The 27,207-nt window shown below is 45.3% G+C and overlaps 2 protein-coding genes across 3 annotated transcripts in view; one reads left to right on the top strand and one right to left on the bottom strand.

Annotated features, from left to right (window-relative positions):
• The window catches only part of LOC142575888 (SEC14 domain and spectrin repeat-containing protein 1-like), a 57,555-nt gene extending 46,394 nt beyond the window's left edge, over window positions 1–11,161 (top strand). The window contains exon 17 of the mRNA XM_075685660.1: window positions 1,700–11,161. The gene's annotated coding sequence lies outside the window, so the exon portion shown is untranslated. The remainder of the gene's footprint in view (window positions 1–1,699) is intronic.
• The window catches only part of LOC142575889 (uncharacterized), a 42,611-nt gene continuing 17,279 nt past the window's right edge, over window positions 1,876–27,207 (bottom strand). Inside the window, exons 3-6 of one of the 2 annotated variants that reach the window (XM_075685661.1) lie at window positions 20,500–20,541; window positions 18,951–19,001; window positions 12,138–12,191; window positions 1,876–2,025 (exon numbers count right to left, since the gene is read on the bottom strand). In XM_075685661.1, coding sequence (XP_075541776.1) covers window positions 1,939–2,025; window positions 12,138–12,191; window positions 18,951–19,001; window positions 20,500–20,541 — 234 coding nt within the window. In that variant the 3' untranslated portion in view covers window positions 1,876–1,938. The remainder of the gene's footprint in view (window positions 2,026–12,137; window positions 12,192–18,950; window positions 19,002–20,499; window positions 20,542–27,207) is intronic. The other variant, XM_075685662.1, reaches the window with a different exon arrangement.

Below are 27,207 nucleotides of genomic sequence, written 5' to 3'. Positions count from 1 at the left end.
TTTGGGCAGTGAACTAACTGCGCGTTACCATCAAGGGCACGGTAGTATCGTGCAAGTACGGTATCTCTTCCTGAGCAGACAAAGCTGTTCAAATTAGTCATTCAAGTTCTGGTTGGCTGAAGGACTTTGTACAGGGTGAAAAAGCTACGAGTTGCCATGAAGCATACCAGTGCAGTGAATTTCACTAGTCGGTGCATCACTGAGACATTGACGAAAACGAGTAGGCTAGCATAGTTTTTGACACAAGCCCCTTTTCCACAAGTCATCAGTGCTGTAGATGTTACAAGGTTCACTTTCGTAGCAGGCTTTGAACTGATCGCAAGAAGACAGCCTTTCTAGTAAGATCTCGCTGATAGAAGAATCAATGAGAACAAAAAAAAAAATTGTGTCCACCATGCTATGTGAAAGGCAAAAATATAGAGTGTAGCCAGCAGCTTCGTATATTGCAATATTCAAGGTACGCATGATAAATGATAAAGTGCTGTTTCTTTATTCTGATGCAACATACATCAATAGCATGGTAATAAACATGTGGTTGGTGCGCTTTGTAAGTACATTTGTTAGCAAATGATTGAGTGATCGAGTGTCACAAGCTGGAGGAGCAAAAGTGGACACCTTCATATACAACATACACAATAAATACAGTAGAACCTCATTCATACGTTCTGAGTAAAAGATAAGAAAGAACATACTAAATGGGAAAATGCACGATCCAAAGTCATTAAAAAGTTTGACAGACTCGGCTGTAGTTGACATCTAAGAATGCGAACGGTTGTGCAAATCATTGCCTGATATGCATGGAGATAGTGGGGTCCGAGCGACTCAAAATTCTCGTTGTCATTTTCCTATTGAGGCAGAAAACCGTAACGAAATCGAGCTGGTCTGCTACACTAGAATATGATGCATGCCGCCAGAGCAAAACATAATGCTCACTTCGTGCAGCCTGCAAAAGGCAACGGCGGTGCATTTGGGTTATCGCCTAAAGTGTGCAAAATGCTTCAAACGGCACTACACTCCCCATGGACAGATAGGTGAAGGTGCTTATCGCAGTAGGATTGGCGACTGTAGCTGTGAACGCAGCATGCGACAGTCCGGGAGGAGATTTGCTGGTACTGGAATAGGAAACCGAGTGCGCACCACTGTTTTCACCTGAGGCAGGCAGGTGAATATTGCGGGGAAGCTGCTGCAGTGGGCAGCTGCTATTCTAGATTGGCCATCCCTTGTGCCTTTTCTTGTTTACATGGAATCTAGCTACCGGATAATGGATCGTATGATCGCAGTTTCGCAATGTACTGAATGCTGGTGCTGTAAGATTGTGTGTTTCGGAAACCTATGAACTGGTAAAAATGCGGCATAACTGTTCTGGGTCTTTTTTTTTTTGTTCTCAAGCAGCAGTGTAGCTGCCAGGAAATTGTACGTAACGGAATTGTATCAATGAGCTTATGCTGTACTAATTAACAGAAAAGAACAGAAGCTTAATCTGCAGCATAAAGCTGGAAGGCTGTTGTGCTTGTAGCCCTTTAGTTGGTACTTTTCTTTTTCAATTTTTGGTAATTCAACTTCACTATCTTACTGTGCTATTGATGAAGTAAAACCTCATTTTGTATGTGTTGTCATTACTGGCATTTTACTAATTTGTACTAGCCTGGTGCACTATGCTGAAGATTCTCCTTACATTGACAAATTGTTTTTTACGTAGGACAAAACTGTGAGCAACGAGAGGGATAAGTGAACAATGTGTGGCGTTGGCTACAGTGAGGCTCATGAAAACTAATGAGACAAGCCCATGGCACCTCTTGAAGTATCCTCCTGGTGATGTACTGCGAGCCCAGTCCGAGGGGAGTCCTTCAAAGCTGCAGTCTCGGCACACCCATGGACAGGCAACAGACGTCTTTATTCAGCACAAACCAAAGAACGGGAGTAAGTAGCAGGTAGGAGCTACTTAAGCAGCAGCAGGAGCCAGTGGAGTGCAGCAAAAAGGCGCTGCTTCTCTCGTGGCACAGTCTTCGAGCTCATCACGCAGCCCTGCAAGTGTAAATGAAAAAGCCACCAACAAAACCTGGGTGCAAGCCTTGGTGCAGCTGCTGCGTTAGAAGAAAACTACAGGCTGTACTTTAGCATGCACGGCATAGGACTTTGCATTTGCTGTGTACAGCCAATGCAAAGCCTAGTTTCTGGGCAATTAACACTACTACAAAGAAGCAATTTAGACCCTGAGAAGAGAAGCAGATCTTCCTCATTTTTGATCGCCCATGTCAATGGGGGAAAATTTTATCACCCATATGTCAGCACTGTGCTGAAAAACCCGCATTACACTGCAAAATTTGGTATTCATGTTCTGTCAAGCACTGCAACCCTAACCTATTAATTATATTCAGCTAGCTCTTGCCTTTAGTGTCCCCTTATTAAGAAGACCATAAGAGAGAAAGAGAGAGGCTGGAGGTTAACAAAGGAGCTCTAGAAAAGCCCTAAGGGTCGCATAATGAGCAGTAACGAAAAATGATAGGCTTAACATTAAGAGACGGAAAGACAATTGTGTATATTAGCGAGCAAATTGGGTAGCCATTATTCAGTTGAAGATTCAAAGAAATGTAGTTGGGCAGGACATGTAATACTTAGGGCTAACCGGTGGTCTATCAGAGTTGCAGAATGGGGCCAAAGAAGTGCAGTTCATGACAGTGGAGAATTTCATGGTGTGAAGAAATGAGGAAATTTGCAGGCATAAGATGGTGTCAGCTGCATATAAGACAGAGGTAATTGGAGACTGTTGGGAGAGGCTTTCGTCCTGCAGAACATGTATAGGCTTACGATGATAAATGGAGAGAGCAGCTTACAGAAGGGCCACCTACAGTTTTCTTTAGCTGTAGCCATCTTTGCTTGTTTACTAGCCACTTGCCAAATTTGTAGAATGCACAGTTGGGCAGGTTAGTACTGCTAGTTTATCATGCCGTAATGTGGAAGGGCTAGATGTTCTCTGCATTAATGGCATGTGATACTTTGCCAGGTTTTGTTAAGTGAGATCTCACTTTTTGCACATGCCGCTTGACAGAACTTACTGCCTCGAACATTCTTTATTTGCATCGTTTTACTTGCAATAGGAAGTTATATTCATAGTGCTTGCAGCAGTTTGTGAAGTCCCCATGTCTGCAGCCTCCTGCCTATCATGTGTGCTTCTGAGGTGCACACTTATTCGGCATTTTACATCTAATGGAAAGTTATACTTGCAGTTTGTACTGTTTTGTGTCACCCTGTTTGAAACCTTGTGCGTGTGATCCCTCTCATCGCACAAGAAAAATGGCATGCAGAAGACACAAAAATGGTGTGCACCAAAATCTTGGAGGCAACAGCCACGATTCACCAAGCGCATGCTAGATGGAGCCACAATATTGCGCCTCATTAAACACAGAGGTTTCATAAAGGCACAGAGCACTGCACCTTGCTAGCACAAGTTCATCAACACGCACTTGAAACAACAATTGATCATATGGTGCACGTGTATTAGCAGCACCGTGTGAAAGAGAGGCATGAACTTTCTATCACAAGTCTCTTCGGTAGCAGTTTCATTGAAAGAGCATTTAGTTGTTGTTGTTTTTTCACATTGTCTAGTTCTCACGCTGATTGATAGCAAGTACAGCAGAAACCTTCGAATGTCAACGAAGACCTTTCACTGCTGTGTAGCACTATGTCTTGCAAAAGTGAAAGTATTCTTCAATGTGATGGCCCACTATGGCCCTACATTTCTCCTGTGACTTGCTCTCTGTTTGTGCTATTTCAAAACAAGTTGGTGCCATGTGACTGCAAGGGCTCTTACACCTTAGTGCATAACAACTACATGTCCCGAAGGTTACTAAAAGCTTAAGCCATGAAGCAAGGTTTGGGTACGGGCTAGTTGGTATTCCATTGTTTCAAACATGACTTACAGCGCGTACAAGGACAAGAGACTAAAAGAACGACAAAGACAAGCGCTTGTCTTCGTCATTCTTTTGGTCCCTTGTCCTTGTATGCACGGTAAGTAATGTTTGAATCAAGCCATGAGCTGATTATTGCTGCCATAAAGGATGGGCAATCACATTCCTTTGACATCAGCATATTTATTGTGTCTTTCTAATAACCTTGTTGTGTTTGCCAACTGGGAAAAAAAAACACTTGCAATAGAACAGCACAACAGACACATACAGGGGGTTGCTCCAGTAACAGAAAAATATATCGTACATACAGAAAAGACAAAAGTATCCTATATTATTGAAGTAAGCGAACTTTGTGGAACATCTTTCTGCAGGTGTACACTTGGAAATTATCAAGAACAAAGATCCTTGCTTACTTATAAGTGAAGCACAGCATTAACTAAACACGGAAAAGTGGTGATTGGGTCAGTGCTCCCTTTCACAAACAATTGTTCACACCAAGCAACCATGCCTATTGTTGTATTTGTGAAGTTATAGGGAATAGCATGTCATCTGCATCAGCTTGCGTCTGCTGAGACAATGCTTCTATGTATAGTATATGACAGGAGTGCTAAGTGGGCTCAGAAAGCGAGATTTGTTGCATCATGGTCTTGCCTCCTCTTGGTGTATGAAAAGATATTTTTTTGTTGGCTCCCAAGTCCTTGTTCCTTTCTTTTTTATTCTTTTAACAGAAATATTCCGTTGCTGTTGATTGATAGGTGATACAATCTTCACATGCCCAACTTGTAGCATGTGGTCAAGTAAGCATATAAAAATTCTTATTATGGACAGATAGCAGCCAATGAATGGCTAGCATTGAGCTAATGAGATTTTATTGTGTGGCAGAAGTAAGGATTGAGGACAGGCACTGAAATATAGTCAACAGCACAGATTAAGGAGAGATAGTACTAGCAAAATGGTTCTATTGGCCTAACACTCGCATGTTGCTGTGAGGTGATCTGAGCTCGCTACCATTTTCTCTGTAGGATTTTATTGAATATTTTACAATTTTACAAGCTGATAATGTGACGCTTTTTAGCTGATCATGTGAGATATGAATTCGCGATTGAGATTTTATGGTTGAGGGACAGATCCGGACAGTCAGATTTAGAAGTGCGTTCATTGGGGTGACGATCTAGATGTGAATGCTGTTGACTAGCACTAGAGGATGTGGGTGTGCTACTTTTAAGGCCAGATCAGTTTGTGCTAGTTTCACTCTAGTAGATGGATGACAGGTATTGAGTGACCAAACTGCACCATTCCATTCATTTCACAATTCCTTTCCATTGTTAAAATCACTCGCATCATTCACTTTTTTTAGAAATAGACGTGATTATTCCAATCTGCTGTGAAGGCTCAGATGCTACAACACTGTGCTGCTGAGCGCAAGGTTACAGTTTCAATTCTTGGTTGCCACTACCACATTCTAAAAGTGGGTAAAGTAATACGAAAATACCCTTGTGAAGATATGGTGCACTTCAGTGCCTGTTTCACAGGGGCATTTTTTAAGCTCTATCAAGTCACTGGCCGTCAACATTCTTAAGCTTTGTCGAACTCAAAGGAGTTATGCCTCGGTTATGTTTCATAATCTGGCACCAAGAACTTGTGGCAGCATACTTTTTACTTTCTTTTATTTTTATGTGTTTGTTTTTGTCGAATGTTCTTTAAGCTATTGCACAAGTCATATAGAATATTTTGCTAAATTTCTCTGCGCGTTCTTCATGGATTTGGGTCAGTTCACATCTGCTTGGCTGCTGAGTCACTAGAGTATCGGACTACAGGCTTTTGAAATGGTTGTTTAAAACCGGTCTAAAGAACTGCACGTGGTAGTTGAAATAGCCCTGGAGCCCCCTACCATAGCACCCCTGATTGCCGAGGTGTAGGTTTAGGGCATGAAATTTAAGTCAGTTGTTCTGCCAAGTTTACTTTGATATTATTTTACCTGTGGTAGCTTTAATAGCTTCGTTTGTACGTGATAGGCATTTTGATTATCTAGGTAGGACATTAGTTGGGCTAGTCATTATGATGTTGCTTTTGCAAAGTTATGAATGAGAATGGATGAAAAGCAGAGTGAGGAAAAATACTGACAAGGGTGCTGGCATCCTTGTGTGTTCTGCTTCCCTGCACATGTGACCACTTCCATTTGTGCCTGTGCTTGCTGGGTTATGTTAGGGTACTCAAAGTGAATGTGTTATTATGTTCATTTAATCATGTTCCAAGAATGCACTGCCAGCAGTACATCTTGTATCGTTGTGGAATTTCAAGACCTGTGGCGCTATAACGTAAGCCTATTCCAAACTTTTCTATTCCAATTCTGCAATTAGCCCACCGCGATCGGTCAAAAACTTTTTTGGACCACCCCCACTTCACCTGTCTGTCACACGACGTCACGAAAAAAACCGCGATAGCTCCCCATCTGATATGACGTGTGCACACTGATTATGCATAATTTGACCGAACTAAACAAATAGTTATTTCTGATTTGACGCCTTTTTGGCGTTAGCCCTCGGCTATTGGTCAAAAGTATTCGGGCTGCACCCACTTCACCTGCCTCTCACGCGACATCACAATATCGCAATAACTTACCGCATCAAAGTGACGTGTACATGTTAAATATGCATTAATATGCTGAACAAAACTGAATTTTCTTCTGAATAGCCGCAGGCTGCCCCATTCCAAAAGGAATAAAAGATGGCTGCCACCGATTGCTCCGCCACTGGCTACTCGCCCCTGCAGGAGACCATGGCCTTATTTTCGTCTAATAAAATTTTTTCCGTGGCCATGTAACGTTTTCGAGAACTTTCGGCATGTTTACAACCTGGTTCTGCCAACTCTTCTTTGCTGAAGATCCATTTTAGCGTCATTCTAAAGCTTCTGTTGCATGCCGCCGCAATTGTCGACGAGCCGCCGCAAGCTAAGTAACAGAAAGCAGACTAATCGCAGATGCCGGCACCACCCTCTTCATCCGGTTATCGATATTCAGTGTAGTGGCTCGGTCCCATCGAATCCCTCTCCACTTGAGCAAGCCCCTCGCCTCTTGTGAGGCAATTAGATAACACAAGCCGCTCAGTGCAGGCAATGTTATTCGTTTTTCGAGCAAACAAAAGTGACCTCCTATGAACGAGGGGAGCATTTTATTGGTTTGTTCCGACAACCCTGCGGGTGACTGCCCGACGCTTGCATCGGCGGTTATGCAAATTTGACGTCGGGAGATTGGAATAAAAACATATTGGAATAGTTTTACGTTATACGGCCCCTGTTCAGCACAGGTTTTCTGATAATATTGACATATTGATAATTTGACGTTGGGAATTAAAAAGGTTTCTGACAGAGCAAAATTTCATAAATTAATTATTTTACTTATGTGTCGTGCTATTTCTTATTAGCTTACTGGGGTGACATTTTGTGTGCACCCTTTATGTGAAGGGCCTCAAGGTGTTTGTATGGCTTGCATAAAATGTTGCACTGATTGTCTCTTTTCATATTGGCCCACCTGAAATGCTTCCATTATCTCTGTATATCTGTAATACAGCAGCTTACATTAGCTGTGAGCTTGTTACTGTGAACTGTAATTCTATAAAATGGCAAGCAATCAACGACATTACAAAAAACACAGCTACTGAATGGTCTATGTTTGAATTTTGTAGGGGTGTGTAAATAGCGATGTTTCTGACCAAAATAAGTATGCCAGAAGTGAATTAAATTCGATGTTGGAATACCTTTAGAATATTTTTCACTTAAAGAACAGTGTTTTCACCATTAATATAATACAGTGTTTGCATTTTGAAGGTTCAGTGTGGCTACGCGCAATGAAATGAGCAAGTCGACACGATGTTGACATCCTAGTATATTCACATGGTTACCAAGTGTCATTACATTGCACATTACAAAGCACTTTTAGTAAATGAACAAATGATTTATTAGTAATAAATAAGCAGTTTTTTTCACATGTGCACATGATTGCTGTTCAAAAGGAAAAGTGTGGCTCCCTGAGCAATGCAGTGTGCGCCACCACATAACTTCTCCTGTTTTACATTTCAGGCTACTGTTTTCCAAATGTTTTACATTTAATCCAGGCTATTGCAGCCTGGATTAAGTTTATCACATCTTTGCACCTGTTTTGTGTTTGACTGCACCCGCTTGAGGAATTTGAATGCTTGCCATGTGTTCGAAAAGATTCATATTTAATAATAAGACTATTACAGTTGAACCTCGATATAACGAACCTCAATGTAACGAAATTCGTGATGTAACTAACTATTTTAATTTCCCAATCTTCATTGCATTGAAAACTGTGTATTTCTTTCCGATTTAACAAAGTAATTTCTTGACGTGACACGCTTTCGATTTAACAAAGTTTTCGGCTATCTCAAGCATGAACTTGGAGCCTGTATGACTAATTATCTAGCAAAAAAAACTATAAAAATGTCGGCAGAGGCAAAAATTATTTTCAAACGTTTTTCTTCATGAGAAGTTTGAATGGCAAAACAACCGTCAAAGTGCGCATGACAGTACGCGGTAGGGAGGAAACACTGCTGTGCCATTTGTCGCATTGGTAAACAACTTGCAGAGGCAGCGCGGCAGCTCACAGTGCTTGGAGAAATGCGAGACCTGACAATGCCTTCTGCAGAGCGAGGGATGGGGAGGGAGTGAACACACTGTAATGTGATAGGCACACTATGGGGGTGAGAGGGGGGGTAGAAACGCACGCGTCTCCTCTCACAGATACACTTTCTCCAAAATGGTTGGTGTCTTCATGCGCATTTTGTTGTTCCCACACGTCTAATGTTGGCAGGTGCATAATCTCACGTTTCCGAGACGCTATGTGAAGTGCTCGCTCACGTTGCGAGTGACTGAGTTCGTGGTTGTCGAATCAGATCGGTTAATGTTTGCCTGAGCGCACGTGACACTGATAAAACTATTAACCTTAACTTGTGCAGTTATCAATGCTCGGACTTTCTGGTGAGACTGTGACCTCTTTTTTTCTTTTTCTGCTCAGGATGAATACTCTTATCTTTTCGCACTTTTGTTTTACAGCAAAGCTGTATATGGCTAGTTGATTTGTCTGTCCGTCTATTTGTCGCCTGTATGCCGAAAATGCCTCTGGCGCAATCCCATGCGCATACGTGAAAAAAAGAGAAAGAGGCACGTGATTGGCTACACCAGTAGGGACATCGTTGCTCTCCGTCACAGCTGAGAACACGCACATCAGTTTCTCTCCAGCTCTGAAATGGGTAGGCCATGCGTCATACATACTCCTGAGGAGCAGGCACCTTTCGATCAGCAATGCCATGAGCAGAACTTGGAACGAGCTCATCTACGCTTTGCCGATGTTGCAGTCCGGGCACAAGAACAGGCTCGTGCAGCCGAGCGCAAGCAGCAACTGCATACTGAGGACCCGGCAGCCTACCAAGCCATCGTTTAGTGGGCCATCGGATTAACCCAGTGATAAACACCAGGGCTGCATGTTTCAGCTTTGCTGGTTAACCATCTATACGGAGTGCTTGGGCGTTGTTTTCTTGTACATTTGCAGTGCTGCTACATCGTACACTTCACATTTGTGCATACCGTGTACTAGTGTGCAATCTATGTGGCGCTAATACTGCGACATCGTCGTTTAATTTGCGGTCGGCAGCTGTGGGCACTAAGTGCAGTTAATCGTGGTGTCCAAAATTTACGGCACCGTACGATTTAACAGACTCATATCTCGGACGCCATAAGCCTCGTCGATGCACCGCTTCCGACACGATCTGCACCCCATGCGCTTGCGCTCATAACTGTGCTATTATGGTCCGACCTTCTTGCAATTTGTTTATAAGCACTTGCTAACAAGATACTATCCACCAGAAATGCTCTGGAAATTTGTGAAGTTGTTTTTAATGCTGAAACGTTCAAAGCTCGAATTAACAATATTCGTGATTTAATGAAGTTTTTCGCTGCACATACAACTTCGTTATATCGTGGTTCAACCATATTCATTTGCACACTAAACTAAGTATCGAATCATTAGTCTAAAGTTCTGAATATTCACACACCACTAGAAATGTTAATTTCTTGAATATAGTGCTTGCAAAGCTAGCTTTCCAGGAACTGATGTGCCATCATTGCTGTACTGAATCTGGCTATACAAACATGTCGCAAAAAGTGACATCTTCATAAAAAGCATTTTTTCAGCAGGTAAACATATGAGGAACTTGTAGTTAAAGAGTTAAAGGAAACTGCCCAAAACCATGCAATGGAAGGTAGGTGGGATGGCAGCTACTGGCTTCTTTCATTTTTAAAGCTCACCATAGCAAAAGGCTATAAGTTGGTACACATTTACAAATGGAGCAGGATTATTAACGAATGTACGGAATCTAATGAAAACACGTGTTGTGCAAGTTTTTATTTGGGTACGTGGCTTGACACAGGGCTGCAGAACCAACCGGTGAATGCACATTGAGTGCAACCATTTTCTTTGAAGCACAAATTATGCAGACTATTCACAGATAGGTGAATGTGCAAGGCTGAGACGATACCTCTTCTGTTTGGTGTAAACTCTGGCCTGAAAATACTAACGCTGTGTACTTGAGAACACATTATGTTACGTGGAAAGCGTACATCATTGCAATGTGCCCAAGGGCCCAATGTGCGCTCATTGTGTGGATCAGGGGCTGAATCCTGCTGAATCCGCTGAATTCAAAGCAGCCTGCTGAAATCAATGGCACCCATGTGAACTGCTTGCATACCAACTTTGATACACACTACATGAGCACATGAAAAACGACATGTTTGGTCAGACTTCTAAGATATTTTCTGGTGAGCTTGTTCATATTACAGTCTCATTTGAAAGCAAGCTTGAAACATTGTTATGCTGCATTATATTGCTAATTTGTTATGGAGAATTTTGCCTAAGGTTGGAGAATGTTTGCCTTAATCATTGTGATATCAGGACTTGCAAAAAAAGCACTCTTGCTTTGTTTATGTTTTTCTTTTTGTGAGCTGTACTTGCACTTTTAGCAGTGCTGTAATATGACAGTCATTGTTGAAGTCACGACCATGTGGCACATTTAGTCTTGTTTTTAGTGTGTTTTTAGTCTCTGCTGCTCAATAATAACTGCTTTACACTGTTAGTATAAACATACTGTGATCGCACTTGTAGCCTGAATGCTAGTTACTTTTGCACCTGTATTTAAGTAATATGCACGGAATAAAGCTCAAGTTATATTGTTCACTAATGTGGGGTTTTTGTGTAATCTTTATAGCAAGGCTGTTCTCAAATATCGAAGTATCTTCTTACTGCTTTTATAAGTGTGTCTGCATGGAATAGAGAATGTTGTATTTGCTAATAACGGTAAAATGCACAAATACTTTAGCAGGTACTAATAGTTGAAGGCACATGTCTGAACTTTGCAATGATTTCTGCCATATCACCACATTGTAAGCGAAATAGAATCTTTTTCAAAATGCTTGCGGCAGTTAGCAAACGTGTATACATTGCATATTTAGCTATAGTACATGTTCAGTAGTCTATGCCAGGCAGCTGTTGGAAGGACATTTTTGGTATTGACATTTGTTAAAACAAGATACTCAGTATGTTTACAATTTATGGAACGCACAAACTAAACTGATTTTATCTATATCGTATCGCTATCGCAGAGTTTTATTTGGGAAGGCAGTGCATCCAGGGTCTTCAGATGCAGGTAACAGGCATGAATGATGCGAGCAATGAGCTGCTAACCTACATCAGCTTGTTGACATTTAATGATTTCCAGTGGGGTTGAAGCACAAGAATGCTTGTATGCAATGCGTTTGGTGCATGTTAAAGAACCATAGGCATGAATCCAAAGCCCCCTCCACTAAAGCATCTGTGCAAAAATCCCATTAACCAATCAAACACAATTTAGCCATGCCAAGTGGCAGATGGTGGTTCTGTGTACATGTCTTGATGTTTCATGCTACTTCTTGAACACATCCCTTAGAAATTTTCTTTGGTCACTTGTGCCTCCTCAGGCTGGAAGCTTTTATCTAACTTCACTGAGGCTGTTTGAGGTCACTGAGTAGAGCCATTAAGAGGAACTGTCTGTGCTGTTCTTGATAAGTCGCAGAGCTATAGCTTTCAAATTCGGTTTTAGTATCTGAAAATGGTGGCGCCTAAGCACACGTCGCTCGTGAGCTTAATGTGCTACAGAAGGTCAGGATTTCCCAACTCACCACACTCTTCTGCGCCATCATACTTGGCTCGTACGGGAAGTCCTTTATCGTTGCCTGTAAAAAGTAAATATGCCCACAAGGATTACTCATTGCTGTTTTTTTGTAATTAAAATAGGAACAAAGAAAGTAGAAGTTCCAGAAGTGCACATGGTAGCTTAAGTAAAATTATAATTTGCGAGCGTTTTGTTCCAGCTCAGTAATGCACTTAACACATAATACATATATGATTGCCGAGTGTGAGCACAATCATGCAGTTTTTGACCCAAGCTATATTTGTAATCTTGGGAAGAAACCCGATCTCGCATTCTTTTTTATTTTTATTTTTTTCAGAAAACGTGTATAACTCTTCAACATATAGGTTAGTATAAGTGGAGTTTGACTACATGACGTCGTTGTCGTCGCACATCTCAAGTGAATCTAGCCACTAGCGAACACAGCGTTACCAGATAAGGTTTAGTTTTTAAACTTCTGTGAGCACGTGGACCCACCACAGATTCTTGCATCTCGTGGCTGCTGTCACTCTTTGCTTGGTCAGCACGGTGCAGGGAAGCACTGTCTGCGGCTTGTAAGCACTGTATACATGCGTGTTTTGCTGCAGCCTCGGTGCTTTTTGTGACACTCTTGTGCGTGTTGGATGCCTTGTTCATTTTGAGGAGCTTAGGCCCATGTCATCAAATTTTGTTTGGTGATGCGTATGCATTTTTAAGCGTGGTTCCTGCAGGAAGAACGGGCCTTGAATGTGCAAGTAATGTCCCTGCTCGCAAGTGAGCAAAGCTCGTGTAGGTTTGAACATTGCACTTATGAATGTGGCACTCTGATGAAAGAAAATAGTTCTAGCATCATTCTTCTTTCTTTTTTTTCATCCTGGAATAAAGTGCTGAGAGTGTGTATATCTAACAAGAGAAGGTGCCTTGGATTTATTCCTACTATTTTAAAGAATTCCACTGATTGGGCTGCTCACCGTTACTACAGATTAGTAGCAAATATTAGTGCTAGTTAAGATTCATTGCTTAATTAACTAATTGGCCTACTGACTGCTACAATGGCTGATTAGTAGCAACAATTAGTTCTAATAGTTTAACTAATTAGCTGGTTGGTCTGCTGACCGCTACGACTGCTGCATAGTAGCAACTATTAGTACTCGTCAATTATTCGGTTAATTAGTACGAAAACCAAAGTAAATGACAGAAAAGACAAGAGGGACAGGATAGGACGCCAGGCGCCCTACCCTGTCACTCTTCTTTTTTCTGTCACTTTCTTTACACCACAAATCTTTCACCAATGCACCAACTTGCTAATCAGCAACAGCTGATACAGCTGATTAGTAGAACGTAGCGGATGGCCAGGGCTGCTGGGGCCCTGGACTAAGGACTCCAACAGCGCACAGCACCATTTGCACAGCGCCGTAAAGTTTTGTAGCGTAAAGCTACACTACGCGGGTTGGAGCCGAGCTTCGCGTGCGTGTGCGCCTGCCATACTGCGCAAGCGGCGCATTCCAGAGGTGTGACGTCGCAGTATCCGCAGACGCGCCGTGTGCGTCCGCTGCTGCATTTATGGCCTAAATATAGTCTGACGTAGCGTGAACGCGCGCACACATTACGTCACGTTGACGAGAACAATAGCGCCTATAGCGTTCTTTATGCCTATAGTTCGACCAAAGCCGACGCACTGGCGCCGCCAACGTAACCAGATGCGGCCAACCAGGCCAACGCGCTCCGACGCCCACGGCGTCTAACGACGCTCGCCCGCACGCCGATAACGTCGGACAACGCGCCTTTGCGATTACGGCCCCGCGCGGCATTGCGCATGCGCGAGGAGAGCGCACCATGCGTAAGAATGCGCGGGAGAGACGATTGATGCAGCGCGCTCGACATGGAGGTTAAAGGTACACTAAACCGAAACAATAAATCAGTTTAGACTAATGAAGCATTGTTTGAGAGCCCTGCAGGCAATCATTTCAAAAAGATAGTTTGATTATTGGATGAGGAAATGAAGGTCCAAGTATCAGTATTTGAATTTCGCGCCGAAACCCCAGCGCCGGTACGTCAGCGTGACGTCAGGGATTCCAAAGTATGTTTTCGCATTTGGGCCGCTTTGGCTGAATAAAGGTTCCCGATACTTGCCATGTTTAATAGTTGGTTCCTTTAGAAAACAATGTAGTCAATATGTACCGCTATATGTAATTAGTAGGCCCTAGAAGATGCCATCAACATCCAAGACGTCACAGCCCCCAGGTGCAGGATATTAAGCAGGCGTCGCCACCCGTATTTCGTTCTTGTGCTTTTTTTCTGGCTTACCAAACGTCTTATCGTTGTAAGAGTGGCGTTTTTGGTGTTGTAGAACGGTAATTTACCGATGCAGAAGAAATAATTTTTCACTTTAGTGCCCCTTTAAGGACAGTCGAGCCGCTGCCAGTCAGCGCAAAAGACTGGAAAATTAACCAAACATAACCGTACCTTTATGCTACGTATATCCTGGCATAGCTGAGCTAAGCCACTGCCATTTTTTTAATTGAGCTGCTAAACACGAGGCTATACAAACATTAAAGAGGCATCTGTGAAAACAAGGGAGGTATTCTGCAGGAGGGTGGACTGTCCATTTCGGCCGCTGCTGATTCGCTGGGGCTGCTCGGCTCCTCCTCGTTCGTACAGCTGTATCCAATCAGCAGCGGCCGAAATGGACAGTCCACTAGGTGGACTCGGGATACCCCCCCAGTTGCGTTCGTAAGTTGCGAAGTCGGAGGGCCCGAACGCAGAGCTGCACGCTGGTGCAGCTCTGCGTTCCAACCAACCTGCAGCGCTCCCGCTTAAAGCCCCTCCATACACGTTTCCGCCGACGAGGAAAGCGGCGGTGGCTCGTAGATGTAGGGGCTTTACTCCCGCTATGGCAAGCCAAGGCACGGAGGCGCCCGCGATATTCGCGGAGCAGTTTGTTCAAAAGAAACGAGATGGGGCTTTTGGCGGTGCGCCGCGCGTCGCCTCAGCGACAGCGCACGAATACGAAACCATTACCGCTTACACCGTGCTTCTGTGCGATCGGCAGTTGGAAATGCAACCGAGTTTTCGCTAACGCTGTGCTCCAATCATGCCGGATTTAAGCATGTAGATTGAAAACGTGTGCAGTAGTTGGCTGCAAAAATAGTTACTGGAATATTAAGGAATGGAATGAATATGTGCAGTCAAGTTCGTGCACCGTTGCTGCATCTGTCCGTACGCGTTAGCGGCACTGCGAGCTGTACGGCTTTCTTCGAGGATACAAAAACTTGCTCATCCGCCATCGTTGTATCGCTAACCTTCAAAGAAAGTGCTTCAGCCCCAGAACGTCGGCAAGAGTGAGTACCGCTCGTTAAACAATGGCAAACGGAGTAACGCCGCTTCCTGTCATATTACGTTTCGCGCACAGTGAAGAGTATATTAGGGGGACACGCAAGGCGTCGGGGCCCCAAGCGCTAGCGGACCCCAGCGCCTTGCGTCTCTCTAATCTAAAGCGCTGTAATATACACACATCTACCCCAATTGGCACGGAATATTACGCCTACTCTATAGCCAACGTGTCAATAAGTGAATGGGCACACACTTGAATATATGCGCACCATATGCGCGCAAGTAAATGGCGGACTACACCGATAGCGCATGAATGGTTGAAGATGACGGTTTCGTGAAAGTCCATAAGAGTAAGCGAGTTACTAGCTGTAATACATATTCGCTACAAAGTATTACAATGTTCAAAACGGCTACGTTTCAAGCCTTGCGCGCAGCAAGAACAAATCTATCGGAACTCAGCTCACCCGCGCGCGATTAGGCAGAAATAATCAGATAGTGAGCGCACCAAGGAAATTTACTGAGTCAGAAATGTGACGCCACTGCTTCAAAACATTTTCCAAATAAAGAACGAAGAGCAAAACGCAGTAATCCTGATTCAGTTTATGAGCGGAAAGTTTGGATAGCCTAGAATACATATTTAGCCTCGCTTTTCAAGAAAGCACCATATACGCTGCTCGCGCCGTTTGGACATGGCTTAATCAGCTTCCAAAGCGCTTTCGCGTGTTCTGTGAAGCTGTGACCAAAGTTTCGTGTCGTCCACCCCGTGACCGTCTACGATATCTCCCGAAACAGGTTTGCTAAGCCGAACCGGCGTCGTACACACCCAGTGTAAACGGGGAGGCAGTTGAGGTCTAGAAGCGTACGGTGAGGGGCTAGTTGGTATGACATTATGAGAACAAAGAAAAACTGCACAAAAAAGAACAATACAGAGAAAGAACCACACGACACAGGCGCAGACTAACAACTGGTTTAATGCTCCAACGCCACTTTCCTACCAACAACAGAACGCATGCGCACCAACCGCAAAGACCAATGCCGCTATCATGTAGACAAGCCTAGAAACGCCAACTCCTTGCGGTACAAATGTATGGAAGCCTCACTACACATTTATCCGGCCCTAATCTCGCGATTCCTAAAGCTTCGATTACTTCACGCTCTTTCTTATCACTTGCGCGTCCGACAATCTTAGTCCTGCCGCAAAGTGGAGTACAAACATTGCCGTCATGCCTGCAGGTCTTTCAATGCTTAGGAAGATGCTGTCCTCTAGAATCATCTAGTGAATTGGCATGTTCTAATAATCTAATATTAATGCAGCGGCCTGTTTGTCCAACGTACACATTGCCACAACTCAGCGGAATCTCATAGATGACATTCGCTCTACAAGGCACAAACTTGTTCCTGTGGTTAGTGCTGCACTCGATTTTCTTTTTCCTATCAGGTCTAGCTAAATTGCACAGACTGGACAGCTTACAAGGTGCCTTGCAAGGCAGTTGAGGCAAGCGATGGACGTGTCACAGCGTGACCAAACATGGCAGCGCCCACAGGATCGCCGTGAAAAAGGTCGATACGGCGCTTACGGAGAGTTCAACAACTGAACCTAATCTGGGAACCCCTATAACAGGGTAAAGTTGTAGCGAACACTTGTTTTGCCGCCATTTTGTGCCCATAATAGCGATGAAGCCCTCTAACCAACTAGCCCGCCAACGTGTTTCAACTAAATTAACCAGCACGGTGTCACGCGCGCACAGGTAAACATGAACACATCTCGCTCGATGAGCGCGGAAACTCGCTGTAAAATTATGGAGAGGAATCGCGGCAGCAGCAAGCGAAACGTCTAATACACAGCGCATACAAAGCTACCGACACTACACGCACTCTGCAAACATCGCAAATCGCTTTAAAGATGAGGCCCGCGCTCGCACGCACTTCAGCCACGTCGCAAATCGCTTTCAAGACACGCAAACGCCGGCAACGCGGCCCTACGGCGTCCGCCAAAGGCGTCTACGACGGTGCCTGCGATTCGCGTGGCAAACTCTGCAGTAGACGCCGCGGTTGTCCGCACTCTGAACAGAGCGACGGGCGAGGAGGACATGAGGCACTGTAGCAGATGCCTGAGAAGAACGCCCCTCCCTCGCCTACCCTCCTGCCTCGCGCGCGACAGGAGAGGGCACGCATTCTCGCGCTCGCGCACGCGAGGTATAACCGCGTTCGCCCTCACGCGTTTCCCTTATACGGAACCTCACGGCGACGCCGACGGCCGAAATGCCCCGGGATTGTCCATATAATTGCTATCGCAATAAAACCGGTGCGTTTTCGCCGAAGTTCACTGTTGAAAGTCGTATGGCTTGCTTTTTAGAGCGCAGCTCTTAGGGGCCCGTTCCTGCGGTGAGCGTGGACGTTGTCCCTCGTAGCCAAGCGAACGAACATATCGAAGGATGAGAGCGAACGCGGAGCGCAGCGGCAGATGAGAGACTGCGATAGAGAAGAGCGCACGAGGAGGAAAGCGGAGAAGGAGGGTGCAGCGGAACCATGAGGTGGAAAGGGGAGGAGCGCATGGCAAAAGTGTGAAAAGAAAGCTTAGTGCCGTGCAAGACGGCGTTTTGCGGCGACGATGGCTACGAGATGGCGCCAGAGTAGCGCGGGTCGTCTTTATGGAAACAAAGCGCTGCATGAGCCGAGGTCCTTCTGCGGCGACAGCTGTGAATCTCGCCTACGCGTAACCCAGGCGCCGCCTCTCGCGTTCTCCCGGTTAGCGAGGCAGTCGCGTCACACATCGCTCCGTTTGCAACGTGCCGCACGAGACGGATTATCCGCGCTAGCGAGTATATCCCGAAATGAAAATACGTGTGCGGCGAGGCTCAAATTCCGCATTAGGGAGTAACGAAATCCGCAATGATATTTTAAAAATATTCTTGCTGGGAAAGCATATTGCTGTTTGTGCGAGCCTTTCCCAAACAACGCACCGCTGAAACACCGGGCACTGGGCCGGGTATCCTTGTACCCGCCTCATGCAGAAACGCTCACTTGGTGCGGAAGCAGAATAGGCCTCCACCAAACGCTGTGGACAGCACCTGACCTAAACGACCAAGATACAGTGTTTGCATATATAAACATCTTTTTTTTGTGGCAGCTAATACGGATATTAAGCGGAGCGAACCTGCGTTAAATGCACGAGGTTGTCGTGTATGAACTTCACGGGACGACGATTTGTGTGTCTCTCACTTTTTCTCTATTTCCCCCAACAGAACACTTTCGCCAAGTCTAGAGGAATATTGGGTTTAACGACCTCTTCATAAATATGTTGAGTATAGCCAACCGGACGCGACCTTGGTCAACCTATGAGGCTCTTTTTTTACATATATATATATATATATATATATATATATATATATATATATATATATATATATATATATATATATATATATCCGTGAATATTCTTCATTACTCTAGACATTGGGAGTGTAGTTGTAGGCCTTGCTTCACTCACCAAAAACTCTGTGGTCATCTCTGTGAAGCAAGCAGTCCACCTTTCGCCTAGCTGCAAAACGAAAAGGAGCAATACATTCTCGTTTTGTGTGCCAAGCAGAGCTACAGACAACGATCAGCGTGTCTCTGTGCGCCGTCGTCTACTGCTCTGCTAACTTGAGGTAGTTATACACTCAAGTGATAGTTGCAAAACAATAATAAACAATAAAAACCTTCAGAAAAAGCCGTTGCCAGAGTTGCTGAATGAAAGACAGACGAAGTAAGACATCGCTGGCATTATCTTTCCATTTCTATCACGCAGAGCCTCACTGTCTCTCTCTCTCTCTCAAATATATGCGATATATTAAGCCAAGTTTCGCTTCTGGCTGCCTAAGACGCTTATTTCGGATGAACACACCTGCCCAAGTCAACGATAAAATTAGACCCTCCTGTGCTAGTTAGCAACGTGTGGCACAGTGAAATCTGTCTGACGTCTCTCCTTCATCCATGGTCCCAAGCGAGACTCTCGTATCGTCTTCAAACTGCGGCGTATTTGTTTACGAAGGTACGTCTGGATTTGCGAGTGCTGCGAATATACCCGTTGCTGTAAAAGAGACGTTGAAAAGGCTACACGTAAATTCAGCTTGGGCTCGTACGATATATTCATTCGGAACGCTATATGCATTCATTTGCCGGAGGAATATCGCTTGTTACAGGAGGAAATTTAGGGCTAACTACCTCTCCCCTCGTTCTCCCTGTATCTCTCTCTCTTTCTCTCTCAATCTTTCTTATTCGCGCCGAAACGGCGAAAGCCCTCGCAACATGCTTCGTTGAGGATTTGTTTTCTTTCTTCTTCTTTTTTTAGAATGCGGTCTATTTGTTGCTGTTAGGCCATAGCAGACGGTCTCAAAATCCGTGATGTCGTGGCGAGCTCTAGCAGGCACTTCACGGCAGCATGATCACCAACGGTTATTTGATGTTGCATTTTTTTTTTGGCCTGGGAAGTTTCTTATAAAGGCGGTAGTGTCTTTTTCGTTGTTTATGAAGCCCAATGATATAGCTTCACTTAACATTTATCTCTATCGTCTGGCTGCATTACACTTCTACGATACCAAAAAAGCCACTCTAACTGGGAGAGGAAGCAAATGGCGAGCCAGAAAAAGACGCAAAAACGAAAGACGAGTGGCCGACCAAAGGAACCGTCTTAAACAGCCTGTAGTCAGCTAGTGGTCTGAGGCAACGTAGGTCCTTTACTCTTGAAACGAGACTGCACGCAGTGAAACACTCAAGATGGTGAACAGAAGCGTATCGTAATTTGAGATCATTGGAAATCATTGCGTGCTTGTGCGGCAATGTCAGTATGACAGAAATGATGAATGAAAATGATCTTTCTCATATATATATATATATATATATATATATATATATATATATATATATATATATATATATATATATATATATAGTTGCGTCTTGTAGGTATGCCGGGCATCGATTGCACGAATGTCTCGCAAAATGTCATGTGACGACTAAGTATGTATAAGCATGCGTAACGACAGCAAACTACTCACCTCGTTGCACTTGTCGTAGTTTCTGCATATACCTTGAACGACCTACGCACAGAGTGAGACGAGAAGAGGGTAAATAATACATTGTGGCAACTGCGAGACGACAGCAGACACGAATGTTCCGGCTACGAGGAACCAAACTTGCAATTATAGAGACAAGAGCTACAGAACATATAGGCTTCTGCATCGAGCCTTTCAGCGCTCCTCGCTTTTATAGAGCGTTTGATTCTTTATTTATTTATTTATTTATTTATTTATTTATTTATTTATTGTAGCGACGCTCTCGAGGCTGGCAATAATGATTCCCACCGTGGCACGTACGGGAGGGTCATATAAGCCCCATTCCACGCGAAATGTTCTTTACGGTATGCTCCCCGCAGAAATAAGCATACCCTGGTGTGGGTATGCTCCGTCCAGCCATGGACTCGAAATTCCGTATAACCTTCGCATGCAAACGCTACAACGAAATAATTATAAAGATAAATGCGAGTAACAATCATTCATATTCATTGACTCCTACGGCCGCTACAGCGGACTTTAGCTAGCCGAATTCAATTTAACGTGAATGCTTAATGGAGCAAGTCGACAATTTTTTACAGCGAAGCTTTTAAGGGCTACTTTTCCCAGGATCGCGTCGATGGTGCCCCTCAGCGCTATCGCGCGAAAGCGCTCGTGCCAGTGCTCCCGCCTTCGTCGTCGTCAGTTATTTATTAATTAAGAAATACAAGGACGTATTCAATATTACAGCGAAGCTGTTAAGGGCTATAGTTCCCCCAGGATCATGTCCGTGTGTAAACATGAAACTTCCCATACGTGGGCCGATACCGAAGATTGTGCCATGCCGGGCCGACCCGCGGCGGAGGTGAAGAAGGCGTTAAGTGCTCTCCATACGTGCGCCTATCCCGAAGATTATGCAATACCGGGACGATCCGCGGTGGAGGTGAAGCAGACGTTAAGCACTCCCCATACGTGGGCCGATCCCGCAGATAGTGCAATGCCGGGCCGACCTGCGGCGGAGGTGCATTTCACTAATAAAGGACCCACATACACAGCTTCGCTGGTCATCCTTCTTCACAGAGTGGAAGGGCACTGAGTTTTTTTAAAGCGAAAGCTTTACTAACCGCGTTGAGCCTAGTTTCGCCGTCGCCAGCAGTTTGACCTTCATTTGACTGCAGCTGCGCCGTAGCCTTGGCAACGCATCAAGTGACTCGCCGCGCCGAGCTCCAGCGCCGCCACCGGCTGGGCGCATGCGCTGTCCGCAGCTTGGTCGCCGCCTGACCACGTGACCCGCCGCGCGCCTGTCTAAAGGCCAGAATACATGGAGCGAACTTTCACGACGAAGTTCGGGCGGCAGAAAATCTGCCGCGGCGCGACGCCGTATTTTCGTCGGGCTGCGCTACATGGAGCGAAGGCACGGCGGCCGCCGCCGGCGAGTCGCTGCGTTGTTATCAGTGTGGCTAGACGAGGCAGATGCGCTGTAGTGAAACACATGACACAAAAAAAAAACTTTAACGACAATTCTTATTGCTTTTGAATTACGGAACACTCTAAAAACGCGTAAAATTTTGTTTAGAAATGATTTCTAGTCTTTTTTATGTGTTTGAGACATTCATGTGCCGATGTAGTTTAAAGAAAGCGGCAATGCTATGCGTTGTGGCAACACTGGGCGGGTAAACAACTTTTGGCTCCTTTAACTCCGCGGCTCTGTTCTGTGGCTCAACGCGCGCGCGGCCGGCGCGCGGCCGAAGCAAGCAGACCCGAAAGTAGCGCACGTGAGCTTGTCTAACCATGGCTGTTATTAACTTGTTAAATTCCAGCCGCGCCGCTTTGGATGCCATGAATACGAAAAGCGGGAGACCGGCGTGAACGATAGAGTGGGATCGGGATACACGGACAAGCGGGGAAGCCTAGACGGAAGTCGGGGCGGATAGTGAGACCTGATTGGCTCGCTTTGGGGCGCTGCTCGTTTGCCGCTTCCGGTATCGTCACCGCCCGACGAACGTTTCTGCGCCAGCTGGATCGGCGGCGAACGACGTTTTCTCCGCCGCCGCGCGTCGCGCGTACGCCGCCGGGCGTCGAACGCCGACTATTCGTCGCATATTCGCTCCATGTATTCTGGCCTTAAGAGGAGCGCCGCGCTCGCGTAGTCAGTGCGAGCTTGGCTATGGCCGAGCCGTCTTCTCTGAGCGTTGCGCGGGAGCGGGAGGCTTTGAGCCGTCGTCGCCAAGCGCGTCTGACCAGCCCGCGGATATCACCCAGCGAGCTGCTTCACTGGAGAGGGTCAGGAATGCAAAAGTCGTCGCACAATGTAGCGTTCGCGCCCTGTCTGCTTGTGCTTCGACGCTGCACATGTTCGCGGCGTCTCTTTTCATGTCTAGCGCTTGCGGTTTCCCTGTGGCACATCAGGCATGGTATCGTCGAACGATGCACGTCTACCCAAGCCTAATCAGTCATGTCTAGCCACCGATCTAGGCACAGCCATCATAACTCACTTAACGATGATTGTATACCTAAGTATAATACTTACAGCTAAATCAAAGGTTAAACAAGTGAAGCCAAGACTTAACAAGGCTAAACCAAGCTTTCGCTTTGCATATCCAGGGTTAGCTCAGCTAAACCGCAGCCAATTTTTTATGCACATTTTGTCTGACTGAAGGTGCCACTGTAGGCAACCCTATTGCACTGAGGTTCACAGCGCGCTCCGCGACGAAACGCTGGAGATGCACAAGATAAAGCTGGAGAACGTCGAATGCCGCTATCTCGCCTCCCGGCCGTCAAAATTCTTGAATCCTTTACGGCACCTCCATATCACTGTTGCCTTCGTTGAATTTCGCCTTCTTTCCGCCGTGGGTGGCTTTGATGATGCCGTTGGTCGTCAGTTACGATTACATCGATCATCGCGTATCGTCATTAACTGCGACCTTGTCGTCAGCCGTTGCACGCACTGATGCGTCACAACAAGCAGTGCACGAGCTGAGCGACTTCTGGAGCAATGCAGCAGGGTTATACAGTGTTTCAGTGAACTCTTCGAATTCTTTTTTTTAAATTGCCTGTGGCAGATAGCACAATTCTAGTCCATGAACTAGTCTACTGGGAGAGGCAGCCATTACTTTCAAGAAATGTTGAAACACATAATCGGCTAATTAACAGAAAGGCACTAACTTATTTTTAACTAATTACCTTATGGCACCATATTGCAATTTATAAATCCTAGCGGGTGAGAATGTGAGGCATATCCGCTTGAAGATAATTGTGCGGATGGCACCATTTACGAGATACGCGCCGTCAGACTTGAGGTAAAAAATGCACTTTGGTTGCATCTACTTTCTTAAAACAAAACGTCGTTTGATGCGTTGAAGTGTTGGGCTGCTGAGCACGAGGTCGCGGGATCGAATCCCGGCCACGGCGGCCGCATTTCGATGGGGGCGAAATGCGAAAACACCCGTGTGCTTAGATTTAAGTGCACGTTAAAGAACCCCAGGTGGTCAAAATTTCCGGAGTCCTCCACTACGGCGTGCCCCATAATCAGAAAGTGGTTTTGGCACGTAAAACCCCAAATATTATTATTAGTATTGATGCGTTGAAGCACAAAAGTAACTGGAACGCCAGTGCATTTGTCCACAAGGTTCGGGAATTAATATCTCGAAACTGGTGCCATCCTAAGACTTCGTTCCAAGTGGATTCGCCTTGCGAAGTCTTCGGCTAGACTGTGCAAATTGCAATATCTGCCGTAAGATAATTAGCTAAAACCTTGTTTAATCGAATAATCAATAAAAATTTACTAATCATTTCAATTTCTTTCTGCAAGTAATGCCCGCCTATTCGAGTAGACCCGCTCATGGACTAGAATTGTGCTTTCTGGCACAAGAAATGTTTAATAACTTTTGAAAATGTTCGCCGAAACACCCGTTGTATACATTCTTCTGACATCGGCGTGCGCTAGTCAAGTGCGTCGCCAACGCTGCCTTCGCGCTATAGCTCGGAGCGCGCCATGGAGACGCCTGCGGAGGATAGCGATGGTACGGCGACGTCGGTTTCGTCGTAAAGCGACACGTTATCCGTCGGGGACGCGTAATTTCCTTTGTTGCAGTTGCAAATTCGTGCAATTGCTTTACAGTGCACATGAAAGATAGGAAATTTGGCCGGGACACAATCAATTCTCAGTTATGCAGGTCATTTCGTTGTAGAGGCATTCCTTTTAGAGGTGCTCGATTTATGCAGCAGAGACGCGCGTCTCTGCTGTCTACGTTGCTAGGCGTCAACTGATTCGGCAGAGCGGTCCCTTCTGGTGCGTGCTCTAGATAAACTTTCCCCGTTCCGCGTAGGTCACGCGTTGGCCATACAGTTCAGTACAGAGTTTTAGGTTAGGAGTTCCCAACGCCTTGCGTCCCCCTAGTCCAAAACTCTCTAATGCCCACGCCGGTAAACGCTGCATGTTGGCCATCACCGCACCGTAGCCACTGATGACACTAGCTATGCACACTGCTTCTCTTACGGTTCTGTAAAGGGAAAATTAAGGGAAGTATGCGCCGGTTCGAATAGAGTGGTCGCGTTGTTGCGTGAGCACGAGGTATTCATTTTGCAAACGATTTAGGGTGCCTTATCGAAAGATATTTGAACAGCAGCGCAATTACCACATACCTACACGGAGAAGAGGGACCACGAAACACGACACTGATGTATCCCGTGATCCTTCTTCTTGTCTGTGTACGCGCGTGGTTTAATTGCGCTGCCGTTCAATATTCATTTCAACCAACTAGCCCAAAAAATATCAGTCTTGTTAGGGGGATCACTTCGCTAGCTAACTTGCTCTGCAAGTAATGCCTGACCGACTCCTTAATCGTCTACTACCCAATCCGGCGTAAGGCAAACCCAAGAGAATAGTCGAAATTTAAACGATATATCGTATAGGAAATCAGTACAAATCATACATCGGTTCGCAAAAGAACTGAAATAATAATAATAATAATAATAATAATAATAATAATAATAATAATATTAATAATAATAATAATAATAATAATAATAATAATAATAATAATAACGACATAAAAGAACACAATAAAAGTTCATTTCAATGGATGAAACACGATGAAGCAATGGTAACGTTACTTTTGAGTATAAAGCACCCAGCTGTTGAGCAACATGGAGCATTTTACGTGGCACTACATTACTAGACAGCTTAAACATCAAGCAGCCAAATACTTTCATATTTCTCTAGCACCAACTTATTGGTCATTTTACTGTACGATGCGATGTGAGGGTGCTCAGCAGGTTTATGGGAGTTTCGTATCGTGTGATCAAGTCAAGCGCGAGGAAAATTGCAAATTGATTTTTAGTTGCAGGTTTACACGCCGCTTTAACGATCAATACCTCGTAACTAATACATTTCAGCGCGCGCTCTGTAGTGCGAGTTGTTTAAGCTTTACCCCCCCCCCCCCACCACCACCACCACCACCACTAACATCGACAGTCAATTTGACTTTCTTCCCCTGTGTGGGTCCGTCGCTTTCGTTTGCTGGTGCTTCAACAACACGCATACAGCGTAAAAGATTTCCATCTCAAATTCATGGAAGCACGTGATGCAGTTTCAGCCCAATCTTCTGCAAGAGCTTGGCTAGCTGCCTGATCTCTTGCTGCTTGTACACATCCTGTGCAAATCCGCATATTCTAGCACTAAGAAGTACTTGTTATTAAGTACTGAGCATGGTGATCCATGATTTTGGTGAAGCAGCGCACTTTGAAGACACACGTTCACGCCAACATGAATGATCAGTGCCTGTGAATGTCCTCATCATTATTGTTTTTGTGAACGTTCTTTTTTCTCCTTTTTTTCTTTTGAGCGTGCTGCTTCCCCAACATTAGATTATCGGTCAGGTCTCGCTGAAGTAGTTATATGTCTGACTAGGACAGCTTGCTTTCAGAGAGGAGCTCACCGAGTTCCTCCGATCGAGTATGTGGAAGCTAGTAAACGGTGCTTAATGGGCAACCATGCTGTGAAATTTTTCACCGCGTAGAAAGCGTAGTTCCAGTGTGTATAAAGAGCGTGCTGTGGGGTACCTGAGGAAACCCCGTCCACTGGAAAAACATCTAAACGCTCAGTGTTATACCTGCTGAGGAGCAAGACAATAGACTTAATCTCTAGGACACCCAGTGGCGTAGCAACAGGGGGGGGCCGGGGGGCCGTGGGCCCCGGGTGCAAGAGACCAGTGGGGGGAGGGGGGGGTGTCATATACGTCTGAACATACCCCTCTTTCCGCCGGCTACACCCGGGGCGGGGGGGGGGGGAGTGACAGAAGACCTATGGGCCCCGGGTACCAGACGACCTAGCTACGCCACTGAGGACACCCTTTCGGAAGCGCTACAGGGGTTGAATTTGTTTGCTTGTTTTAGTTTGCTTTTGTCGGTCCCCCTCTCTCTCTCTGTCCACATTTTTTTAAATTCTCCTTTAAGATCTCAGATAAAAGCTTCCCAAAAACGTTGAGCGATGATTTCTGTTGAAAGATTGAAAACGCATTGAAATATCCATTGAAAGCAGCTACATTTAGGTTCTGTTACGTTTCGCCTACGACGCGCGGTATAGCCGGCACGGATGCAACGGACGCTGGGGCTTCGGTCAAAGCGGCAGACATTTTGGCCCGTTCGGCGCCGCTGCTACGCCTCCCCGCCAAGCGCGTCCAGGCATGTTCCAATGCCACGTGTCTTCGGTGT

Source organism: Dermacentor variabilis, chromosome 3, assembly GCF_050947875.1.
Source record: "Dermacentor variabilis isolate Ectoservices chromosome 3, ASM5094787v1, whole genome shotgun sequence".
In the NCBI taxonomy this organism is placed as follows: domain Eukaryota; kingdom Metazoa; phylum Arthropoda; class Arachnida; order Ixodida; family Ixodidae; genus Dermacentor; species Dermacentor variabilis.
Note: the sequence above shows the minus strand (reverse complement) of the source record. Positions and strands in the feature narration are given on the sequence as shown.